General features: G+C 40.9%; 1 protein-coding gene across 2 annotated transcripts; it reads left to right on the forward strand.

Moving 5' to 3' along the window:
• Nucleotides 1-14,362: 14,362 nt before the first annotated feature.
• On the forward strand, nucleotides 14,363-22,285 carry nfe2l3 (nfe2 like bZIP transcription factor 3). Of its 2 annotated transcripts, none has more exons than XM_072447778.1 (5): nucleotides 14,363-15,190; nucleotides 18,965-19,045; nucleotides 19,142-19,255; nucleotides 19,679-20,066; nucleotides 20,261-22,285. In XM_072447778.1, exons 1-5 carry the CDS (start codon nucleotides 14,663-14,665, stop codon nucleotides 21,001-21,003), a joined length of 1,854 nt encoding a protein of 617 aa, XP_072303879.1. In that variant the 5' UTR covers nucleotides 14,363-14,662; the 3' UTR covers nucleotides 21,004-22,285. The 2 variants fall into 2 exon arrangements, with proteins under 2 accessions (XP_072303879.1, XP_072303881.1); XM_072447780.1 differs by having other exon boundaries at nucleotides 14,363-15,184.

Consider the following 22,285-nt stretch of genomic DNA (forward strand, 5'->3'; position numbering starts at 1 on the left):
ATCGATGAAGTCATGTACCTTATCAGACTTAGTGGGCAGATGTCAGAACTGGACTTTTAGGTCTCAAATGAGCCGACTGTAAAACACAACATTTTAAAGCTGCACTTCTGATGGCACTTCTTGGCAACCTACTCTCCTACCTACCTCTCCATGGTGATGTTTTTGCTTTACCACGTTACACAGAATGGCATCTTTATGGAGACAAGCATGTGACACCACCAGGCCAAGTTACAAGTCAGATCTGAGGAGATGCGAGCTCACAGTAAGAATTAATGTTTGATAAGACAAATCCCAGACTGTGAAATACAACCAGAAAATGCATTAACATCTCCGTAGATAGAAGCAGAAAAGTTGCATAGTGCATCTTTAAAGTTGTTGGGAAAGTGACTGCAATTACAAAGGTTGTGATTGGGAATAGTTTGCTGGATCTTTGTCCACATCAGTTACAATATTTCCATTGGTAAATGAGAATCGGCGTATGCGGGCTCACGCGTCCTCTTCACCTGGCTGTCAAAAGTCACATCACGGCACCACTTTACTGTCACTCCAATTCCCACAGGTCGGTTAAAATGGCGCTCAGGCCTGGTCTAATGACGCCCACCGCCCCGTGAACACCCTGCCCCCCCCTCGCCTGTCAACAGAATAACATTCAAAGCAACACCTGTAAAATGATTGGCTGTACAGACATAAAAGTAGGGAGGGAGAAAAAGGAGTTTAGGAGGTTTATTTGGTCAAAGCTTTCTCTCAACAAAAAGGATGTTAGGATGTTACCGTGGCTTTCCTCTTTGCCCAATCCAGTTACTGTATGTGACAGGTTAAGACAGGAAGGGCATCTGGAAAAAGAAAGCTAAGTAACGAGTGATTGGTTTGAAATAAAAGAGCAGCCGGGAAATGAATGTCATATTATTTGCTGTTCGAGGGGTTTTCAAAAGTATCGAAAATCAGATAATACATTAATCCATACGAAACTGGTGTCGAAATAGATACTCTCAACAAGAAGTATCGAACTGAATCCCATAAATAGGACAACTTCATTAGAACTCCACATGGTAACAAAAAGAAAGTACTATTATTTTGTGCTGAAAAGTCTATTGTTATAATTGTTGTATCGACTGTATCGTTGTATTGCTGTCGAGCTTATTCCTTAGTTTGGAATTGAATTTGAAATGTTACCATGACAACACTATTAGAGTAGAGAGGGGGGGAAAATAGACCTGTGACTGATCTTAAAACAACACCATAATGGTCCCGCCTGTCGCTTATGGGAGATCTAAACAGTAGCGTAGAAAATCTGGGGTCAGCAGGCGTCAAATCATGTAAGACTAAACTAATTCATTCACTTCAGATGCAGGGAGGAAAATTGGAGATGGGGGGATTATATTCCCAAACACACAGACCATCACACAGATCACACTTCCCACAGAGATCGGGAGTTCGACCCAACAGGCACATGGTGAAGTGTCTTGCTAAAGGACACGATGGCAGTATGCAGAGCGGTGCCAATGTATTCTAAACATGAGGGTAAAGTGGCTGCTGGTCATTGTCAGGGGCAAGTAACAATAGCTGGAGTTAAGACTGCTTTTACGGCCCTGTGTGGACATGTTTATGTGGGAGTCACGGCCCGGAGTATCCTCAGGAGTGCTCTGAAGTGGACAGGAAGCAGCACAGTCGTGGTCTTCGCCTGGTCTCCCCTCGGTCTACCCCCGGCCTACCCCCGGCCAGTGGGAGCACAGACTGCTTTAGTCCTGGTTTGATACTGATTTAAAGCAGCTTTTGACATTTCTTTCAACTCCTGCATCAGCTCTAAGTAAAGGTGAACTGTGTCTCTTTCCTGGTGCACCATCTGCTTTTCTTCATGGAGATGTTAGAGCTCTGCCAGATTGTTCCACAGTATGCCATGGTAAACTTCTAAACTTAAACTTCTATCTAAGCCATGAGTAAGTTACAGGTCACATGTGTGGAAAGGCGGACTCACTATGTTCATCTGTAGCCAAGAAATAGACTAAAATGAAAGCATTTGTACTAAAAAGGTATAAAACTGCACAAAATTCACTCCTGACAGAGCCTCCTGCTGCCTGTTTCCATGGAAATATAGTTGCCTTAGCTATAATTTTCACAGTATCTTCTGTTTGCATGGAGAATGTATGGTTTTAACTTTGTTCAAGTCCTGGATTGATGGGATTGTGTCATTGGACCAAGGTTCAATACACTTATAGCCCAAGTGTCCATCTATACTACAGTATTAGGCCCAGTTCAAGAGAACTAGAACTAGGAACTCTTCATTCTACAGCAAGAGTCTTCTAAACTCATCTAAACTCAGTTTCTCGTTCAACCCAAAGGTTCATCAATCACTGGATGTGAGAAGAGAACAGCCCTTTGTTTATTTATAAAGCTCTCATTGGGGTTTTGCCTGATTATTTAACAAGTTTGCGGAACATCAAATCGAGTATTTGTCGATTAAGATCAGGACGTTCTTATTTTACATTCTCACCTAATCAATATGGAGCTAGGGGAAAAGGCTTTCAGCTCCCTGCCTATGGAACAAAACACAAAGACTTTTTAAATGCCTTTTAAAAAGACTGTAAAAATACTACCCACAGAACCAGTACTGTTTTTAATTCATCCCATTTTGTATGTGTGTGCTTTTAGTTATTTGTTATTTTTAGTGATTGTTTTAGTGGATGTTGTATGGGTTTCTCTCATTTGGATTCCAAAAGTAGAAGAATTGAGCAAAGACCACAGGCCAAATAAATACGAATTAAAGGTAGGGCTGAGTACCTTTAAAAGAAAATTCTGATACTAGTACTTAAGCAATATCAGGTTTTCAAAATGGAACTATGCATTTTTTAGTCACATACTAGAAATTTCGAGAACATTAAACGGACTGTACCTCATTTTTCTTGTAAAAAAAACTAAAGAAGAAGTGAGACTATTATGTCGTTATGAAACCTGTGCCAAATAAATTGTGCAAACTGCAGGTATATTATGTTACGTTTGCATCAGAGACAGTGCTGTGGGCGGATCCGGGGGCCATCTGGTCCAAGCCAGCGCCCCTGGGCAGACAGGGGCCCCAGTGTGTTGCATCTCTCTTAAAGGGACTCTCTTAAAGGTGAGTTCATGTTCACAAGTCCGCACAGTGTCATAGAATAGGCCACCTCTGTAAACATCTGTGTCCCCCACCTCTGCAGTCCTGTCTGACCTTTGACCCCTGGATACAGAAAGAGAAACTGTGTCTGAGCACTGGAGACTGTACTCAGACAGATCATAATCACTGTGATAGCGCTGTGGAATCAATCACATTTTTATTGAGATTCAGTCACTTTAACTTGGGTCTTTATAATTGAGATGTTGTTTTCTGAATAACGTAACACATATATAACATAGTTTAATTTCAATTCATTGTAGAAATCTATTATTGATAGTTATAAGCATTAATTATGCAGCATTTATACTTGTGTATAAATAAAGAGAAAGGGTCATAGTTTATACTGTAATTAGGGTTAGTGGTCTCATTTCTGTAACAATCTGCTTTTTCTGTACCATTACTATTACGTGAGTCACTGATTTTCTCTTGAAAGAAGCTATACATTTGAAGATGATACATGGGACACACTTGACACAATGTGCAGGTAGGGCAAAAACATAGACAACCCTTATCTACAATGAGGGGCAATCGCCATGGTACAGTGCAGCATATGGAAAGAAAAACTACCATATAAATAGCAGTTAAAGTAAACTGAATGAAAGTGACTTCATATGATATACATTATATAGTAGCTATAGCTATGAGTTTGAACAGTGCAGCATATGGATAGAGTAGATGACAAGTAGATGACACATGTGCAGTGTTGGGCAGTACCACAGGTACTTTGACACATTTGGGGACTGTGCTTAAGAGAAGGGGGCTGGTTACCATGTGACCTTCCCAGGTCACCCAGACTGTCAGCTGGGACAGGGGACAAATACCTTATTTGAGTAAACTTGCGTTCAGGGTGATAAGGGCTGGACTGGCTGCATGTGTTTGGTTCATTCTGAAGCAGAGACTCGTGTATGAAAGTGTGGGAAGAAAGAGTGATGGACAATGTAACGCATGAGAGTGTTAGGGAGAGTGATTGTTGTACCTCACTGTTCATCATTTTATTTTATTTTTTGTGATCTTACTGCATGGAACTTGTGATTTATTTTTATGTTTTATTATTTTTGGCTCATGGTCCACCCCTAACTTTAACTCATCTCTGCGTCACCTTTGGAAAAAAAAGGACAGGAAAAACACCATCGCATAACCCCAAAAGTGTCTGTAGCACTTTGGAATTGTGGGTAATTGGCGATGCTGCTGCACTCAGGGGACTCCTCCTCTCTTTCTCCTCCCACTCTCTCTCTCTAGCTCTCTCTCTCCCTCCCTGCAGGCCCTATTACAGCGAAGGCACCTCCCCCTGACCCCGAAGGTGAGGGCGTCGGGTAGGGGGGTCAGAGGTCATGTCTCAGAAGTGCAAGGGCCCCGCAGAGACCACCACGTGGGCCCCAATCCCCCCGAATTTAGCGCGACGGTGGTATGTTCCGGGCAGATTGCCTGTTCCTCTGATGTATCGGGTTCATAATGTAATTAGTGTAGCATTAGCCAGCTCACAACTGCAGTTCACGTCCTGCCTGATCACTCCAAACATTCTGTGTGATAAACAGACATATTTGGTACTTTTCTAGGTGCAATTCCACTGCATACTCGAATTTGGTTTGACAAGACAGCCCACAACACAAACATCGACTTGCAATGAGCGACTATCCATTGTTGAAACTTAAAATGTTTTGAGAAATAAAAAGGCATTATTAGAAAAGGGGCCTATAAAAACTGATATTAAAAAGAAGCCATTTAGCCATTTATGCTCGGACATAGAGGAAAGGCGGGTGACGTGTTTTGCTCAAGGACACAGTAACAATCAGCACCGCCAAAGACCCCAACGACCACTTTCTATCTTCTCAGCTTCACTACCGCCTCAATGAAAACCCAAGTGTTCTTCTACAGTCGGGATGCGCCGGGATTTACTGTAAAAACACCGCTATTATTTATGCTAGCTTGTCATCTTCCATAAATAAAAATAGGACAGGTAATTATCTCAATAAAGCGCTGTTTACAACTGTGATCTACACGAGCCCTCCGTGCGCCGTTGTCCACTGGCTACACGCAGGATCCATTTGAAGCCCTATAAATCAGATTAAAAGCCTGATTATGATCGGGGCGCGCGTTGATGGATGTCCTGAGTGGGTTAAGTGAAAACAACAGGGTATAGATAATTTAGCAGCAGAGAGCCCTACCCCCAGACACCGGCCGTACGGGGTTAACCAGCGCCGCCATGACTCAGGGCTTTCGTAGTGGAGTGGAAGAGGTGCAAGCAGGGGGGAAAAAACAAAAAAAAAACTTGGCCCGCACAGAGCATCACTGTATTTCTGTCAGCCATGCGGCCCTCCACTGTCAATAGCAGACACATTAGCGCTAATGGTGCAGTCTGGGGGCCCGAGACAGCAGCAGGGGCCGAGATGGGGGCCGCTGCCGGGGCGAGTGCGCCGGGACAGCGGGGCTATTGATCAGTCAGAGAGAGGTAAGCTGAGTGCAGAAATCAATGGGTGTGTAAGTGAAAGTGACTTGGGTTAAGAGTATTGTCTTTTAGTTCTGACTCTCTTTGGAAAGATTTTTTATACTTTTTTTTTTTGGATACAGAAAACAAATACAACAAACGAAAAGAAAACAATAATAGAGTAGTCCAAAAATCAGTATTATTTTTGCCGCAGCCAAAAGTTAATTCCACAGGGATCCATATATCATTTCTATTGTTAGAGTTTTATGTCCTCCTTTTGTGGAATTGTGGATTTTTATTTTATTTTGTTTTTTACATCAGGTGCCCTTCCTGTCAAAACTAGACAGATTAATGAGCACGACAGGAATCAAACTAACAAACGTCTGGATTATAGGTGTTTGCTAAACTTAATACACCAATGACTTTGAGTAGTTTTGTTTATTTACTGAAAAAGTATGGTTGCTTTTTAAATAAGATACATATATTTAAATGTAATAAAACTTGAAACTGAATATGTCCAAATTGAATATTAGGGCTACAACAAACAAATATTTTACTCGTCAATTAGTCTGCGATTATATTTTTCTATTAGTCGGGTTTAAATACATTAACCACCCAAATAAAGGTTTGAATATGGTAACTACTTTTGGATAGAAAATATTTATGAATATAGTGTATTATTGATGAAAAGCAGATACTGTCTTTGTTATAAAAAGGTCATTTCATCTGCGTTTGAGTCTGTACATTTAACATTTAATAGTTGTGATTTTGTTTGGATTACATGTTTCATGAAAATGTACGGCTGCTTTTTATACAATTCTCAAATACCAATTCATAAGTCTGCTTTTAGCAACTTCAAACTGAATATTTGTAAGTAGAATATTAAGATGACATAAACAATTCTTGTGATACTTAATGTTTATGTTTTTTCAAACTTGAATATGTCTTTTTACATCTGGAAAACTCTGGCACATTTACATTGTCTGTGATGTTGATTAACGTGCAATGTTCCTTTTCAAATAGATAAATACACACATTCTTCAAAAGTACCATAGATTTGATTAATTCAAGCCTATTAACTATATTCTTCCAATCTCTTTTGCAGTGTGGAGGAGGCGAGGAGAGCGCCGGTGGTGTGCCGACAGGACGACCCGCCCACAGTCCGCCTCTCACCCCTGAACCCTCACCCCCTCCCACCTACCCATCCCTCCCTGCCTCCTCAGTCTTTTAATCAGCCCCGGAGGGAGTACATGGTCAGATGTGGGAGTTAGAGCGAGGGAAAGGAGGAAGAGTGCATTAGTACACACTGCAAAAAGCTACAGAAGAGTTCAAAAACGACTGTAATCAAATGTATTCATGTTTTGACTGTTGATTGATTTAATTATTTGTATGTATAACTGGCAGACAATTGCTTAAACATGTATAGATATGTTGTTGGAATATTTTTAATTATGATGTGGTCAAAAGAACTCAAATCTGTATCATTCATCCATTGTTATGTGTATATGTGAAAACCATGTCATGACTACAAACATGTGGTTTCCACAGGCCTGCCTCATTTACAACCCTATTCATCATTCTGAATTCATTACATCTAATTAATATGACTTCAGTTCCTGTCATGTCATCATTTCCATTACCGTATTTTCGACACGCGTCCTGCTGAGACAGCCGCAGATAGCAATTTTGCAGATTTGGAAGGACAGACAGGAGCCATGTAACAGAGACTCAACTTCAAATAATTAAGGCTGATTAAAAGGTAGATCTTATGTCAGGTTTAGTACTTTATTTATCTGTACAAATATGTTATCCTGGTTTAGACTTTGTGGAGATCTGTTTTAGACATTATGGGTTGCTTTTGTTTAAGTCTAGTCACTGAGAAATGATTTAGTCCTTGTTAAGTCTGCTCAGTGGTAATTCTGACCAGTCGACTGTTAAAATAATCGTATTTTGATCATTGTATTTGTTATCTGGTATATACAGACTCTGAAGCACATGCAAAAATACCTTTGAGAACAACAACAGTGGCATTATTAAATCCAAATGTCAAAAACGATTAAAGAGTTTCTCATTTTTATCAATACTACAAAAAAAATCTATCAAGGAGTCTTTCATCACCATTTTTCAACCATGAAGTGTGTTCAAAAATCTAACATTTACTTAAATATTTAACATTTATAGTTGTATTTTAATATTCCTTTCGCTATGTAATGTATGTGCTAAGAAGACAATAATAAGACAATTTCCTGAACCCTTTCCCTAAAGCGTGTTCCTTTAAGTCCTGGCCCTCCTGCACTGTGCGCCCTGAAGCGTGTGGACTGAGTATGATCTGATATCACCGTTTCACTCTTTATGTGGCCCCTCCATGTTTTCCTTTCCGAGACGACGGCTGCCAATCTGCAGGAGCCGGGGCCGTTTTATCGAGGCCGGCATCTCCAACTCTGACATCAAATCCTCCACTGCTTCTCAGGCTGCAGCACAGGGAAAAGAGAACCCAAGAAAGGACCTGTCAGCACCTCACTCTGAGCTGGCCCTGGGACCCAAGGGCCCGGGACGCACACAGGATGAAAGACAGGGAGGTATAATGTCAGCAAGGAACAAACGTGTGCTTTAAAATCTAACAGAAGTTTAGTCAAGGCTGCCAGAAACTAAGATCTGTAACGTTTCAATTCAAACAGTGAGGTTCAAAGTAAAGGCTTGAGTGGTGCTGGTCAGAAAAGGACAGGAAGGAGAAAAGCAGGAGCATGACGCCCTCTGCTGGCCAAAGAGGTGATTGCGTCAACAAATAAACAGCCACAACTTGCACAAACACCACATTCAAATTGGGACTAAACTAGGAATAAACCCTGACCAGGCCAGGGCTAAACCAGGACCTAATCAAGTATATATTAGGGGGGGAAATGGGCAAAACTCCAGAGTACACAAGAAAAAGTGGGAATACACCCTAAGTTTTCCTCGTATTTATTTCTTAACCTTTATTTAACCAGGTAAGAACACAGTGAGATCGATACCTCTTTATGAAGCGTGACCAGGGCATTTTGAACATCGTGGTTTGGTTGGAACAAATAAAACTAAAGTAATTTTGTACACAACAAAGTTTTTCAATTGTAAATTCTGGCAGCTGAAAATGAACTACAGCCTATAAATGGTTTAAAATGAGTGTATTTTAGACATTTTCTCTTATTTAGATGTATCATGAGATAATACAAATGTAAGAAAAGGGGTTTTATAAATAGCTTACAACTGTTACAAAAAAACAAAACAAAAACATGGATGCTGGACACAGTTGTACAAAAACTGTAGGTCCATTTGATATTACTGACTGATTTTGTGTTACAGCACTCAAACGTCTGCTGTAATTTTAATGATAGGCATATAAAGGTCTTATAAAAATGAAAAATTGTTTTACTGGCATTTTGGGGCTGATATAACTTGAGTCTATGACTTTCAGAATTCCCCGCTTCATAAACATGCCAGATTTAAACTGTATGAAAAAGAAATTACCCTTGAAGCTTTGGCTAACTGTGGTTTGTGGTGAGACGTGGTGATAAATTTACTAACCAGCTCTGGAGTCGTATTAAACATATTGGGACCTGCACCATGTGAGGAGACAGAAAAAACAGCACGATTTGGACAAAACAAATGGAAAAACGGAGTCCGATGTAGGATATGTCTGCTCCTTCCATCACAACTCGAACAAAACTCCTCTCTGAAAAGGAAAAAGACATAAAACCGTGTTCAGAACAAGGTATTTTTATTCTTACAAATCAATTTGCAGAGAACTTGCCCGCTTCAAGATTGTTTCCATATGCTTCCACTGCGGGGCGCCGCCGAGTCTGCCAGAAACTCGACCCAAAATGGCGGCAATAAATCTGACGTGTAGGCGCGCTCTGATTGGCCACTGAGACCTGTCAATGACAAGGCCCAGAGCCAATGAAAAGCGAAGGATTGTGATTGCGCCGTGTGATTGGTGGAGAGCAGATGTCAATCACACAGCGGAGGGCTCTGGAGGAAGAGAGCGGTCAGTGTGCTGTTCGGCTCGGAGGAGGGAACTTCTCTCCGAGCTCTATTTGCTCTGCCAGGGTTTGTTTCTCACTGGTGCTTTGACAAGAATCACCAACTAATGCTTATAAAGAGTACATTTACACAGAACAAATAAAATAACATGCATGAAATAATATAATAATAATAATAATAATAATAATAATAATAATAACATACTAAAATAAAAAAGACTAATTGTTAGGCTAATAATACATCTATTATTATATCATCAACTTCAATAAAATAAAGTAATACAAAGGACACAAATAAATTTAAAAAGAAAAGAAAGAAAAATAAACGAATATTCAAAATTTTAATAAATATTTGTTTTATTTGGGAATTTTTGTTTTATTTTTAGAATACAAAAATACATTGATTCAAATTAATTGATACATAAATAATACAATAAAATAAATAACATAATTTCAAGTTTTGTGCGACTTATTTGTTGGGATCATGGCATCAATGAAAAATGCCGGTTATGAGTGCTGCACTGGATCAAAACTTACACAAACTTATAAAACACGGAAGGAAAATACAGGAATGATTAGCCAACGCCATATTGCTCTGTTTTGAAACTGTTGGGATTTGATTTGCAAGCCAAAGTTAGAAGCAAGACGGCTGAACTGGTTTTATCCACATTTCTTGTTTTAATCACAGTTCCAAATGATAGGCTACTTAGTAATAAGCCAAGTGTGAGCACCTGCAGTATGTCATAAACAAAGTAGGCTACTAGAAGTAGCAGCAGCTCACATGTAAAGTTGTCACAAAATGTTAAACCTAATGTGATGAAGTCTTTGGAGTAGTTGAGGACACTTTGGATTGTCCCATCGTCGGCTCTCAAAATCTCTGCTCATGCGCAGTAAGACTTAAGCCTTTCGCACATTTCCACCAATCCGCTTCGTCCTTTAAGAGCGTGGCTCTGATTTAGGAGCTGTGCACCAATAAATCTGTCAGAAGGTACCAGAGCTGATGTAAATGTGTTTCACATCGTTATGAAAATACTTGTGGATTAATCAGACCGCTGCAGACTGACAGTGCGCCACAGGAGGACAACACTGGCGTTTGGAGCGTTCACATGTGCGGAGGATTTGTGATGTGCCGATTCCTGTACGAGACAAACCGCAATGACAATACTTGTTTTCACGTGTTTTTTAATAGCCTTAAACGGCCGTCTGACAGCACATAATCAGCTTGGCGCAACTTTATGGGCTGTGTGAGCACAACTTTTGCAGCTTTCACTTTTCACAAGGACTGCAGTTTGAGGTCTGACCACTTGATGGCACCAGTGATCCATGGCCTCTTCCCACATGAAGGACTGAATTTATGCCCGACTTATGCCGGGTGTGGATTCTTCTGTTGGTCTCTGCTTCATGCTGTGCTGTGAGTAAAATTGTCACAGGAAAGTGGATTCGCCTAAAACAACATATCTCGAAGTGGAAATTCTAAAAAATAAATAAACTAAACTAATAAACTAAAACGAAACTGCTTATTTATGCTAATCAATCGATATGGCCCTAAATTGTTTTGCTTTCAGCATAAGACTTTTATTTTCTGTTTGTTCAGTAGCACATTCATTGTGTGTTTGAAAAGAATGCTTTGTGATTTGAGGAGTTTGCAATTTATTTTTTCACCAGCAGGTGTCGCAGTGAACCCAAACAGTCCCCTCTTCAGTAGGCTGCCCACCCGGGGCAGGTTGGGGCAGTAGGCCAAGGTTGGTGACGTGCATTCAGGGGAGTCTGCCCTGTAATCTTTTTTGAGGGGGAAAAACATAATTAAAAAATGCAATAAATGTTAATATTTGTCATCTAGTATGTATTATAAACCCCATTTTCTTTTAATCCAAATTCAAACAATATTTTTTCAATCAAGAATGTCACTATTGTCGCATGTCCCGTAACTCCCGTACAAATACAGGGAGGCCTCTTGCTCTGCCGCGCGGTGCACTGTATAACTCCTCACAAACTGTGCTGTATGCGAGTCAAATGATGTGTCGCTGTCCCTCTGTACAACAAACAAAACACTCTGACGATATGCTCTGTACTTCCATATTCTGGATAATGTATGAAATATATTTCTCAAACTTATTTAGTCTCGCAGATTCATTATAAAACAGCAGTTGGTGAGGCAAACAATACGCATGACTCAAGGCAGAGGGCGCTCCTGAGCCCGTGGACTGTTGTATCGTCTTCGTTCTTGAACTCGTTAATTTCTTTATTTTACAATCAGACTTATCAAAATGTAAAGGTAAGATCATAAACTTGTATCTATTTTAGCTTGAAATAGACTCAATTGGAATTAAATGTGTGTGTTAAAATAATGTGTCACATGTTTGTGTAAAGAATGCTGATGTGAGATATATAGCATGACTCATTGTCTGTTGTCAATCAAATTATCTATAGGGTGCTTTTTTGGGTTCATTCGCATTTGTAAATCTGACTCTGAAAAAGTCATGAACCTCACGGTCTCTGACTAATGTAGTTTATCATATCACGATTGTCCTGATTTAACTCAAGGCTGTCACTAATCTATGCTACAATTCAATGAAAGTGAGGTATGTGCATGGCTAGCAATGATAGGTTATGCCTCTAAAATATTTTCCCCAGAGTGGGAGAAATAAAACGAATAAAGGCAAATGAAAGGTTTTCAGATTCTCAAATATCACTTTCTTGCCATCATGGGGCAGACAGAAGACAGCTGACTCCAAACAACTACAACTGAAACTTGTTCTACTCTACAAGCAATACTAGAACAGCAGAACAAATGTTCAACAATCATGAAGTCTGTATTACTCATTGTACTCATTGTATATCATCTGTCTATAACCAATATAGGCCTGGGGAATGTCAGCTTCAGAACATCTTTTGGACAGTTCCAGTTTTTCTCCAATGAATCAAGACTGGAACTCTCTTCCTAGGCAAGGCAAGTTTATTTGTAGAGCACATTTCATACACAAGGCAAATCAAAGTGCTTCACACAGCAGGAAAAATGCATTCAAATCACAAAGAAATTACAGAAACAGAAATACAATAAAAATTAACTGATTAAGAAAAAGAAAAAGAAATAAAAACACCTAGCCACAGAGGGTAACGTGTTTTCGGAGTCCAACTCCCTTTTTAATCAGTCCAACTGATTGTCTAAACTAATGAAATCACAAAACAATTTAAGTCATAAAAGAGAAGAGTGCAAAGAAAAATCCTTTCAGTCATATGCGCAGCTAAACAAAACTGTTTTTAGCTTAGATTTGAACATTGCCAGACTAGAAGCCTGTCTCACATATTCAGGAAGAATGTTCCAGATTTTAGTTGCATAAAACTGAAACGCAGATTCCCCATGTTTAGTCCTGACTCTGGCACCAGCAGGAGGCCGGTCCCTGAGGTCCTCAGAGTCCGAGATGGTTCATATGGCACTAACATGTCCAAGATGTACTTTGGTGCTAGGCCATGGAGAGACTTGTACACAAGCAGAGCTGCTTTAAAGTCTATTCTCTGAGCCACAGGAGCCAGTGCAGAGACCTGAGAACAGGACTAATGTGATGGTACTTCCTGGTTCTAGTCAGGACCCGAGCAGCAGCGTTCTGGATGAACTGCAGCTGTTTTACAGCTCGTTTGGAGAGACCAGTGAGCAGGCCGTTACAGTAGTCTAATCTACTGGAGACAAACGCATGGATAAGTCTCTCTAAATCTGGTTTAGACACTATATTTTTTTTATTTTGGCAATGTTTTTTAGATGGTAAAAAGCTGCTGATGTTATTGATTTGATGTGGCTGTTAAAGTTAAAGTCTGAGTCCATTATTACCACCAGATTTCCTATACTTCCTATACTGAAACTACAGACTGACATGATGACGTCAGGCTGAACTCAGGGGCAAAGTTACACACATAATAATGCTGTATTAAAGCCTCCTCCTGGACAGGTTGAAATGTTATCAAATAAATAAATGCATAACACATACGCTACTTATAGGTCCACTGCACAACACACACAAATACTATCCCAGTTGAATAAAAATGCGGTGCCTGAAAACCACGAGAGGTAAGTTACTCAAGTAGCCATAATAAAGGTCAATAGAAGTATAACGTAAAATGAAACACGGGTCCAGCAATTGGCAATAGGCAGTCCTATATATACATACCAAATTTGCTATTATATATATATGTGTGTGTGTGTGTATGTGTGTATATATTTATATATATATATATATATATATATATATATATATATATATATATATATATATATATGTATATATATATGTGTATATATATATATATATATATGTGTGTGTGTGTGTATATATATATGTATATATATATATATATATATATATATATATATATATATATATATATATATATATATATATATATATATATATATATATATATATATATATATATAAAGATATTCCTTTATTGTCCCACACGGGGAAATTTCGGGAAATTTCATAATATATATATATATATTTATATATATATAATCTTATCTTATCTTATATATATATACTGTATACATATATCAAGTGGCAAGGATAAGACATGCTCAGAAACAGCGAACAACACTCTGCTATGATTGGTTAAGACTGTGATTGTCGTTCTCATCATCCAGTCAGATCATGTTGCGGTTGTAACTCTCGCCCAATCCACGTGAAGTATGCAAATATTAAAGCGAAGTTCCCACAGTAGCGTCACAGATGGCTAACAGCATTCAGCTATTAAAACAACAATTTCATGAATATTTAGAGGATATTTCTTCAACTTTATTTACCGATAATATCTTTATCGATTGTAAGATGTTATGCAATATGTTCTCCGGAATGTTTGCGTGAAGATATCCGCGTTAACCGGTTAATTGTATCCGACAGCTGAGTGCTAGTAGCTAGCTAACTCTGCTAACCCTGCTGTCGCCCGGTTTCAGCGGACCTCTTTGTCTGACAGGGGAAGGCGTGCTCTTTTGTTAAGCTTTTCCCTTTGTCCAGTTTTTGGAGGAAGAGGGAATAGTTAGGCTAGGATTTTGCCTTTATTAACAGCTTACGGGTCATTTGGAAGATGCAATTCGCGAAAAAATACTTTACAGACGGCCTGATACAGTTGACCATCTTACTGAGTTTGATCGGAGTTCGCGTGGACATCGACAGCTACCTAAACGGATATTATTCCCCGCTGATAGAGACTAACTTGGGTCCCAGCTCGGCCTACACCCAGACCCCCTTCCACAGCCTGCGGGACACGTTAGACGGGTACAGCGTCCACCCAAAGTGCCCGGAATTGGACTATTTCTTTGCCAGTCGGCGCTTGTTGGATGAGGTGCGATCTCTGGGCACTCCGCGGTTCCCCACGCCGCAGCTGAACGCATGGCTCGTGCATCAAGTTTCTGCCTCCACGGACAAGGCCGAGTGTGGGCAGCCGTCCGAGAGCAGCGAGACAGAGGACGGTACCGAGCTCCAGAGCGGGCAGGGGGACGGGAGCGATGGCCGGGAACACCTGCCTGACAGCGGGCAGCAGGGGGACATTGTGGTGGTGCCTGGAGCTGGGCCCTGTGACTCTGGACCCTGTGCAGTTCCCAAACAGGTGAATGTAAGTGTTGTGCAAGAGCAAGTTTGTCATTGTGAGAACTAAATGTACAGCTGAACAGGTAAAGTATGTTCAAAGGGAAGTATTGAATCAAAAGTTGGCTCACACACATCCGTGGTGCTGCTAACAGTTGTAGCATGTCACCAGTTCACACATGGGCTTTCTAATGCTGGACATCCAATTAAATATATGTTCTTACAGTGTGATTGTGTTGTTTTTCTCATCCCTGGTTGAGGAAAATTGATCACACACTGAACTACACTTGTCCAATTGTTCATAACTTCCTCATGCGAAGTTGCACAACTTTATAACTACATAAGATTTGGTTGAAGCAGCAAATGTAAGCATTGTGTAACCAAGCCAAGCAGAAGGCCCTTTGTAATAATATGTCATAGAATATCTTTTAAGTTAAACTTTCTAATGCGTGCTATGTTTTGCCATCACTTTCACTTTGTGTCAATTTGTTAAATTAGATAAAAAGCCTTTAAAGCCCTAGGAAGTGTTTTTTTACAATCCACTCCCTTGTTTCCAATGCCTCATATCATATGCACATTTCTACATTTGTTACGTCACATTTTAAGATACGTCATACGTCTGTGGTAATAGAGGCATCTATTATGTAATCAGTAATGTGTTCCATCTTATGACAGTTTGGAATGTCAGTGTATCCACCACATTCTGTGTAAAACCAAAGAGTTGTAGGCACACGCACACCATAAATAAACTTTCTAGGGAATTGCAGTCAGCCTTTCACACCATGAGAGCATTTAGTGGGAGATCAGCAAGAAATAAAGTAGTTCCTTGATTACAAACTCTCTGAATAGTGCTGGGGACCACTTAAAACCACACGAAATAACAATTTCCAAATCTCATAAGGGATCACAATTGTTCCTGATTTTTATGCAAAACACAAACGGAAGTAGTTAATTTTAAAGAGTTTGCAGCAATCTATACTTCCTCCCTCCGTCCTGGTACAAACTTGGCATCCTATTTATTCACCACGATGAGCTAATAAGCACTTTTTCAATTTGCCATCTTGCCACTGCACTACAAAAACTAGCACGCTAACATCACACCAGCATTACGTCCTGGTTTGTGACCAATAAAAATGGTCTATATTCAATGATGAGGTCACACAGCTGTCTCATTTTGACCCAGGAGCAGCTTCTACATTATATCTGCAGAGTTTACTACTTTACTACATGAAAGAATCAGGTGCAGTCTCTTTAATGTCAGAGTATATTATTATAAACAATTTCTCAACGTTGTAATTTTTCTCTAAAAAGCCATATTGAGGTACTAGAACAACTTTGCAGTTCCAGCTAGTGTTTACTGCATGACAAAATCATGTCTTTAAAACCGAGCAGTCTTTATGTTTATGTGGTAGATTTCCTTCCAATATTGATTCCTCAGTCGCTCTCTCTTCCGTTGATTTGTTGGGCCCCTAGAACAGCATTCTTTCTCGTCCTGTGGGATTGTCTGTTGCACCTGTCACTCTTAACTCTGTCAGTCATGTTAAGCCTCAGTCCTCCGACAGGTGTGGTCATTGTGCTCCATAAGCCTTCACTCTGACCACCACACATCAGTGAGCGTATTGACCGTTATTTAGCACAGTTTAGCAGCACCATAATATAGACTTAAAATCTAATCTAATATAGATCTCCATAGTTTATTCCTCTTTTGGTTTGTTTCTTATTCATTTTATTGGATCCCTATTAGCTGTTATGAATTGGACCGCTAGTTAAACATTTGAAACTGTAATAGAATATGTTGTATATTTAATTGAACTTCCGACCACACGTTGCTGCTCACCTATGACCACACTTCAGAACACTAATCCCTCCAGAGCTTTGTCCTGTCCTGGCCTCTCTAACCCAAGTTGTGGCCCTGTCCCGGCTGGAGACCTGCAGCTGCTGTGGGGATGTGGGACATTGTGTAACCGGACACCCCTGTATCTCCTGCCACACCCTGCCAGCTGCTGCGTGAGGTGGACCTGTCGGCTCTATCACACCCAGAACATCCAGACGTTAGCACACAGGCTCCTGCTCACACTGATAAGGACATCGTAGCCGCTCTACATCTTTAGCAAGTGTGTTAGTTTGGATTTATTGATTGGTTGATTGATTATATAGCCATTTCAATAGTCGCAATTAGCAAATCACAAAAACGGCCCAATATTTATTATTTCTTTCTATTACCATCAACAAAATATTGTTTCGAATCATGTTAAAAATTGATAATCATGTAGTTTACAAACATGTTCTTAAATGCATTGGATTCTGAGCAGTTCAGATTTCAGTCTTGCGCCGCGACGTGTTTATAATACTTCCTATAAGTTATTTGTTCTTTTCTTCTGTATCTATCTCTGTATCTACCTGTGTTGCATCAATGGAATTTCCCCATATGGGACAATAAAGGATTATCTTATCTTAATGTGAAATGACTATTAAAACATTTATTTAAATCCAATCGCTATGTCTAATCCTAAAACATTCACAAGCACACCTTATAAAATGTAAAAAAAAATGTATTGCTATATTGCTCAGCCCCTTACTAGGTCTGCTTTTAATATAGTAGTTAGTTTATATTTTGTAGTCTGCAAATATATTTTCCATGTTAAATTAAACGATTATTTCTATTTTACTATGAGATTTGTTAAATACATTTTTAACCAAATCATGAAATATGAGTACTAAAGGCTTCAATATTGATTATGTGCATATATGTGCATTATTGATTAAAACAATTACACTCTATGAGGCAAAGTTTGGATAAAACAAGAAACATCATCATTTTATGTTTGGCCTGAATTGTAAACAAAACAATATGACTTTGCAGAAGACCCATCAATTTTTTTATTTTTATTGTGCAGTGTGAAAGACGGAACGGCTGACAGTGCTGAGGTGGGCGGGGCCTGAGCAATACGTTAACATTCTGTCATATTTAGCCCCATGCTCAATTGTAAAAGTATGTGATTTTTGGAGCGTGGTTGTGTCTGTTATGTCTGCAGAACTCATCATGACCTCGATGCTTCACTCTGGTATCACATTATGTTCACATAAAAGAAAAGTGTGGCGTGTATCACTTTGACATGAGCCTGAAAGTTGGACATGCTCAGGGTTAGATTGGAGTTGTTCATACTCCAATTGTGTCGCACCTTAATTCAAACTGCTCTGTTGCTGTAGTTGTTGCAGGGCTGGTCGCGTTCACGTGATAGAATTTGGCAATTTCACGATCTCAAATGAAGGGCAACTCTGGTAGATTTACTGTATTTGAAAGAAATATCCAAAATAGAAATGCACAGATGACACGATTGATTGGAAATGGCTCCATAAACGTTGCCATATGAATCTCGTTTCAGCCGGCCAAGATTGCACCTTTTTGGAGTTGAGCACTTTCTGAGGCTATTCTGAATACATATTTTCAGTTTTGTTTATTTATGCTGACAGAGAAGATGTTGAACTTTGTGCCAGTATTTGTTTAATGTAAATACACCCAGTAATTAGAGATTGTTGTGTTGTCACGTGAACGCAGCAGGTTGAATTTGAACATTTTTAATTACCAAACTGTAATTGATGAACACAAACAAAAAATGTAGTGTTCATAAATTCTTCCCTAAGCAGACACATACAGCTTACTTGTAATGACTGCCATTAACTCGTCTGTTCATATTGGCAGTCAAGTCCTTCGCTTTAATTGGGCTTCATAATAAGCCACACAAATGTACTTGCATCTGGGTAATCCTAACGTAACAGTGGCTTGTGCTCTTGTTTGTAGAATGAGGAACTGAAGATCAAAGAGGAGGATGAGCCTGTTCCTCTGTCCCAGCTGGCCCACAGCTCCACTCTGGAGCAGGAGGTAAACATCTCTTTAGTTGCTCTCACATCTGTCTTTATGGTCACTCGAGAACATGGGCTCCTCTGAAACCGTCTGCTGTGTGTGCCTGTCTTACAGTCTCTCCTCGGGGATGTTGGAGCTCTGTCACACCCTGCAGGCTTCCATGGACCTTCTGCTGACACTGACCAGTCCTGGAGCCAGCTACTGCACTTGTCTGTCAGCGACCTGGAGGTGAGCAGGCTGCCATAACCACCATTTTACCTAAAACATGTGTTTTATTAAGGTTCTAACTAGAACTACATCTCTGTAATATTTGTAGTCTCACAATAACATCATTGACTAATACAATGACCAGTAAAGACTCACTGACACTTTCCAGGGGGTATCGGTGAGTACCTGAACCATTTCACCAGTCCAATGCCACAGCGCAGAGAGGGAACATCAGAGCAGAAGTGGTTACCCTTTTACTGCGGCTAATGTAGCATTAAATAAGCTTAAAGTCGAGGTTATCAAACGATAATTTAGTTCATTTTTGACTCACGATTAAAGTATTGTTCTGGTACACCTGTTGTTGTAGCCGACCCCCGTCTTAGTTGGGGAAATGCACCATAGCATCCTGAGCCTACATCAAACTAACCTGTGTCTCTTGTGCAGGACCTGGACTCACTGGTCAGTGCGCGCCTCCCTGGGCTGGACACAGACCTGTCCAGTGCTTTCAGAGGGGACGTGAGTCTAGAGGACATCAGCCTGCAGGACGCTATGATGTCCCAGCCCACAGTGCAGCAGCCCACAGACCCCTCCTCTCCCGGCCTGGCTATGGGCCTGGCCGCTCTGCCCTTTGCCTCTGTGTGTAACTTCACAGGGAGCTCCTCTCAGGGACTGGACGAGGCCGTGTTTGACCAGATAAACCAGCTGGGGCTGGAGGGGCTGGACACCATGGATCAGCAGTTTTTAGGCTGCCTGGACCCACAGCTTCTGGAAGACTTTGACTCTGACTCAGGCCTGTCCCTGGAGAGCAGCTCTGGAGGACCCGTGTCTCCAGGTACGTCACAACCACTAGGTCCCTGGTTCTTGACCTTTTTGAGTTTTTCCATTAGACGGAGGCTGTACACATATTATAAGTCTTCTCTTTAAAGGGCCACACTGCTCATGTTACTCTATTATTTAGGAATATGCAACATACAGCCTAAACATCTTGATGTCCACCTGATGATCCTTTGTTTGTCCCGCCTTCAGGCTCCTCTGAGATGTCCTCCTCCTCCTCTTCTCTGTGTGAGGAAGAGTGTGGGGCCACAGGCTACAGCAGTGAGGTGGACTCAAAGAGCCTCCTCGACCACAGCTCCTGGTCTCCTGTTGATCTGAGTGAGAGCGTGTGGCATGACCACAGCTACGCTTCGCCGCTCCCGCTCACGTATCCCCACAAGGGCATCAAAGAGGAGCTTCTGAGTGACGAGGAGGAGTCTGGCCTGGAAGAACGTGACATGAGCCGGGACGAGCTGCGTGCCCGGGCCTTGTGTCTACCCTTCTCTGTGCTGCAGATTGTCAACATGCCTGTGGAGGAGTTCCTGGAGGTGTTGGACAGCCAGGGCTTGTCCACGGAGCAGGTCACTCTGCTCAGGGACATCCGCAGACGGGGAAAGAACAAGCTGGCGGCTCAGAACTGCCGTAAGCGCAAACTGGACGCTATCACTGGCCTGCAGGAAGAGGTGGCCCGTCTCCAGGCGCAGAGGGACCGGCTGCTGCGTGACAAACGTCTCACTGCCAAAACCATGTGTGCTGTGGGCCAGCAGATCCAACAGCTCACTAGGGATGTGCTGTCCAGGCTCAGAGACCCTCTGGGACAGCCCCTGACCCCCGACATGTACTCCCTCCAGTGTGGAGCCAACGGCAGGGTGGTGCTGGTGCCCGCCCGGAGGCCCGCTGTGTCAGGGGCCACAGGGAACAAAACAGACAAACGCAAGAAAGGCAAGAAGCAGTGACTGAAATAAGCCTGTGAACTCTGCTATGGGTTAACTTTCTATGATGGTGTGTGGATTCAACACTTCAGGAAGCCCCAATAACCAGGACAATGGCAAATGTAGCTGACAAACGTGGCATGGGCTTTGGTGTGGGTGCGTTTCCACTGGAGCGGTACTGCTATAAGGGACCACCAGTCATCAAGTTTCAAATGGTTTTGATAGTAAACTTTTGGAAAGTTGTGATCTGTAAATGGTGTGTGTTGATGCTGCTGTATAATGTTGCAGTAAACAGTTTAAAGGTCTATGTCCCTCTCTAAACCTGCATACGTGTCCCTAACCACACACGGTCCTTGTGTGTCTTTCATACATGTCTTTTTGCTTTTCTTGTCTCTTTTGCAGTGTTGAGCATATCAAAAGCAGACCACACAGCTTAGGTCCTGGTCTGAACTTGTCATACTGAGCCATGCTGTACCAGAGCAGTGGGAACGCGCCTACTCAAACCTACTCAAATGGTCCCACGTCTTTTACACACTGGACTTCTGTGACTGTGGGATCACTGCAGAGACACTTGCTCATGTTGAGCTTAGACTCACAATGTGGTGAAGAGATCAGGGACAGGTAGAGCACATTCTTCCCAAGTAAAACAAACATTTATTGTCACAGTTCATGGCGTTGTCACTGCTCAGTATTTGACCAGGTTTGTCTGGCTGTGTATGAAAACTTGAGTTGAATGTGCGGCGTGTTTGTATGTGTGTGACATACGCTGTTCCAGCGCCTTAACTTTCAGATCTCATGGTGGGTTTTGTGTGAACGTACTGTTTGGACAGGCTTTATACAACAATATTGCTTTAAATCAATTTAAGCATCACTTTTGCTCTAGCCCCTTAGTACAAGTTTACTATTCTACCTCATGTTTGAGTTGGGGGAAAAAGAAGAAAAAAAAGTTTGAAATTTGCAGTAAAATATTTTAAAACGTATTAAAGGAATACAGTCACCGCTTTGTAATTATAATTGGATTGCTCTTTCCAAGTAAATACACTTTTATTTCTGTTTGAGTAAATTATAGAAGATAGTCCCTCATTAAGAGCCTTTTCGGGTCCTTACAGTTTGTTTTTTACTTTATTTAATGCTTGACCATAAATGATTCCTTTGTTTATATGATTTTGGAACAGTTTTTCTATGTTTTTTGGGAAATGTTTGACTGCATGGTGATTGTTGAATGTTGCTAGTATGGTTTGGCTTCTAGGGCAATGATGTTTTTTTTTTCTGATGAAAAATAAAAAAATATTTTTTTCTGGTCCAT

This window comes from Eucyclogobius newberryi, unplaced genomic scaffold, assembly GCF_026437365.1.
Source record: "Eucyclogobius newberryi isolate DKJ021-1_F unplaced genomic scaffold, fEucNew1.0.hap1 SCAF_16, whole genome shotgun sequence".
NCBI lineage: Eukaryota > Metazoa > Chordata > Actinopteri > Gobiiformes > Gobiidae > Eucyclogobius > Eucyclogobius newberryi.

Excerpts from the sequence above, each read along its gene's own strand:
- nfe2l3 (XM_072447778.1), top strand. The coding sequence starts at position 14,663 with ATGCAATTCGCGAAAAAATACTTTACAGACGGCCTGATACAGTTGACC. Across the intron at positions 15,191-18,964 it reads CAGTTCCCAAACAGGTGAAT|AATGAGGAACTGAAGATCAA; the intron begins GTAAGTGTTGTG and ends TCTTGTTTGTAG. Across the intron at positions 19,046-19,141 it reads GCTCCACTCTGGAGCAGGAG|TCTCTCCTCGGGGATGTTGG; the intron begins GTAAACATCTCT and ends CCTGTCTTACAG.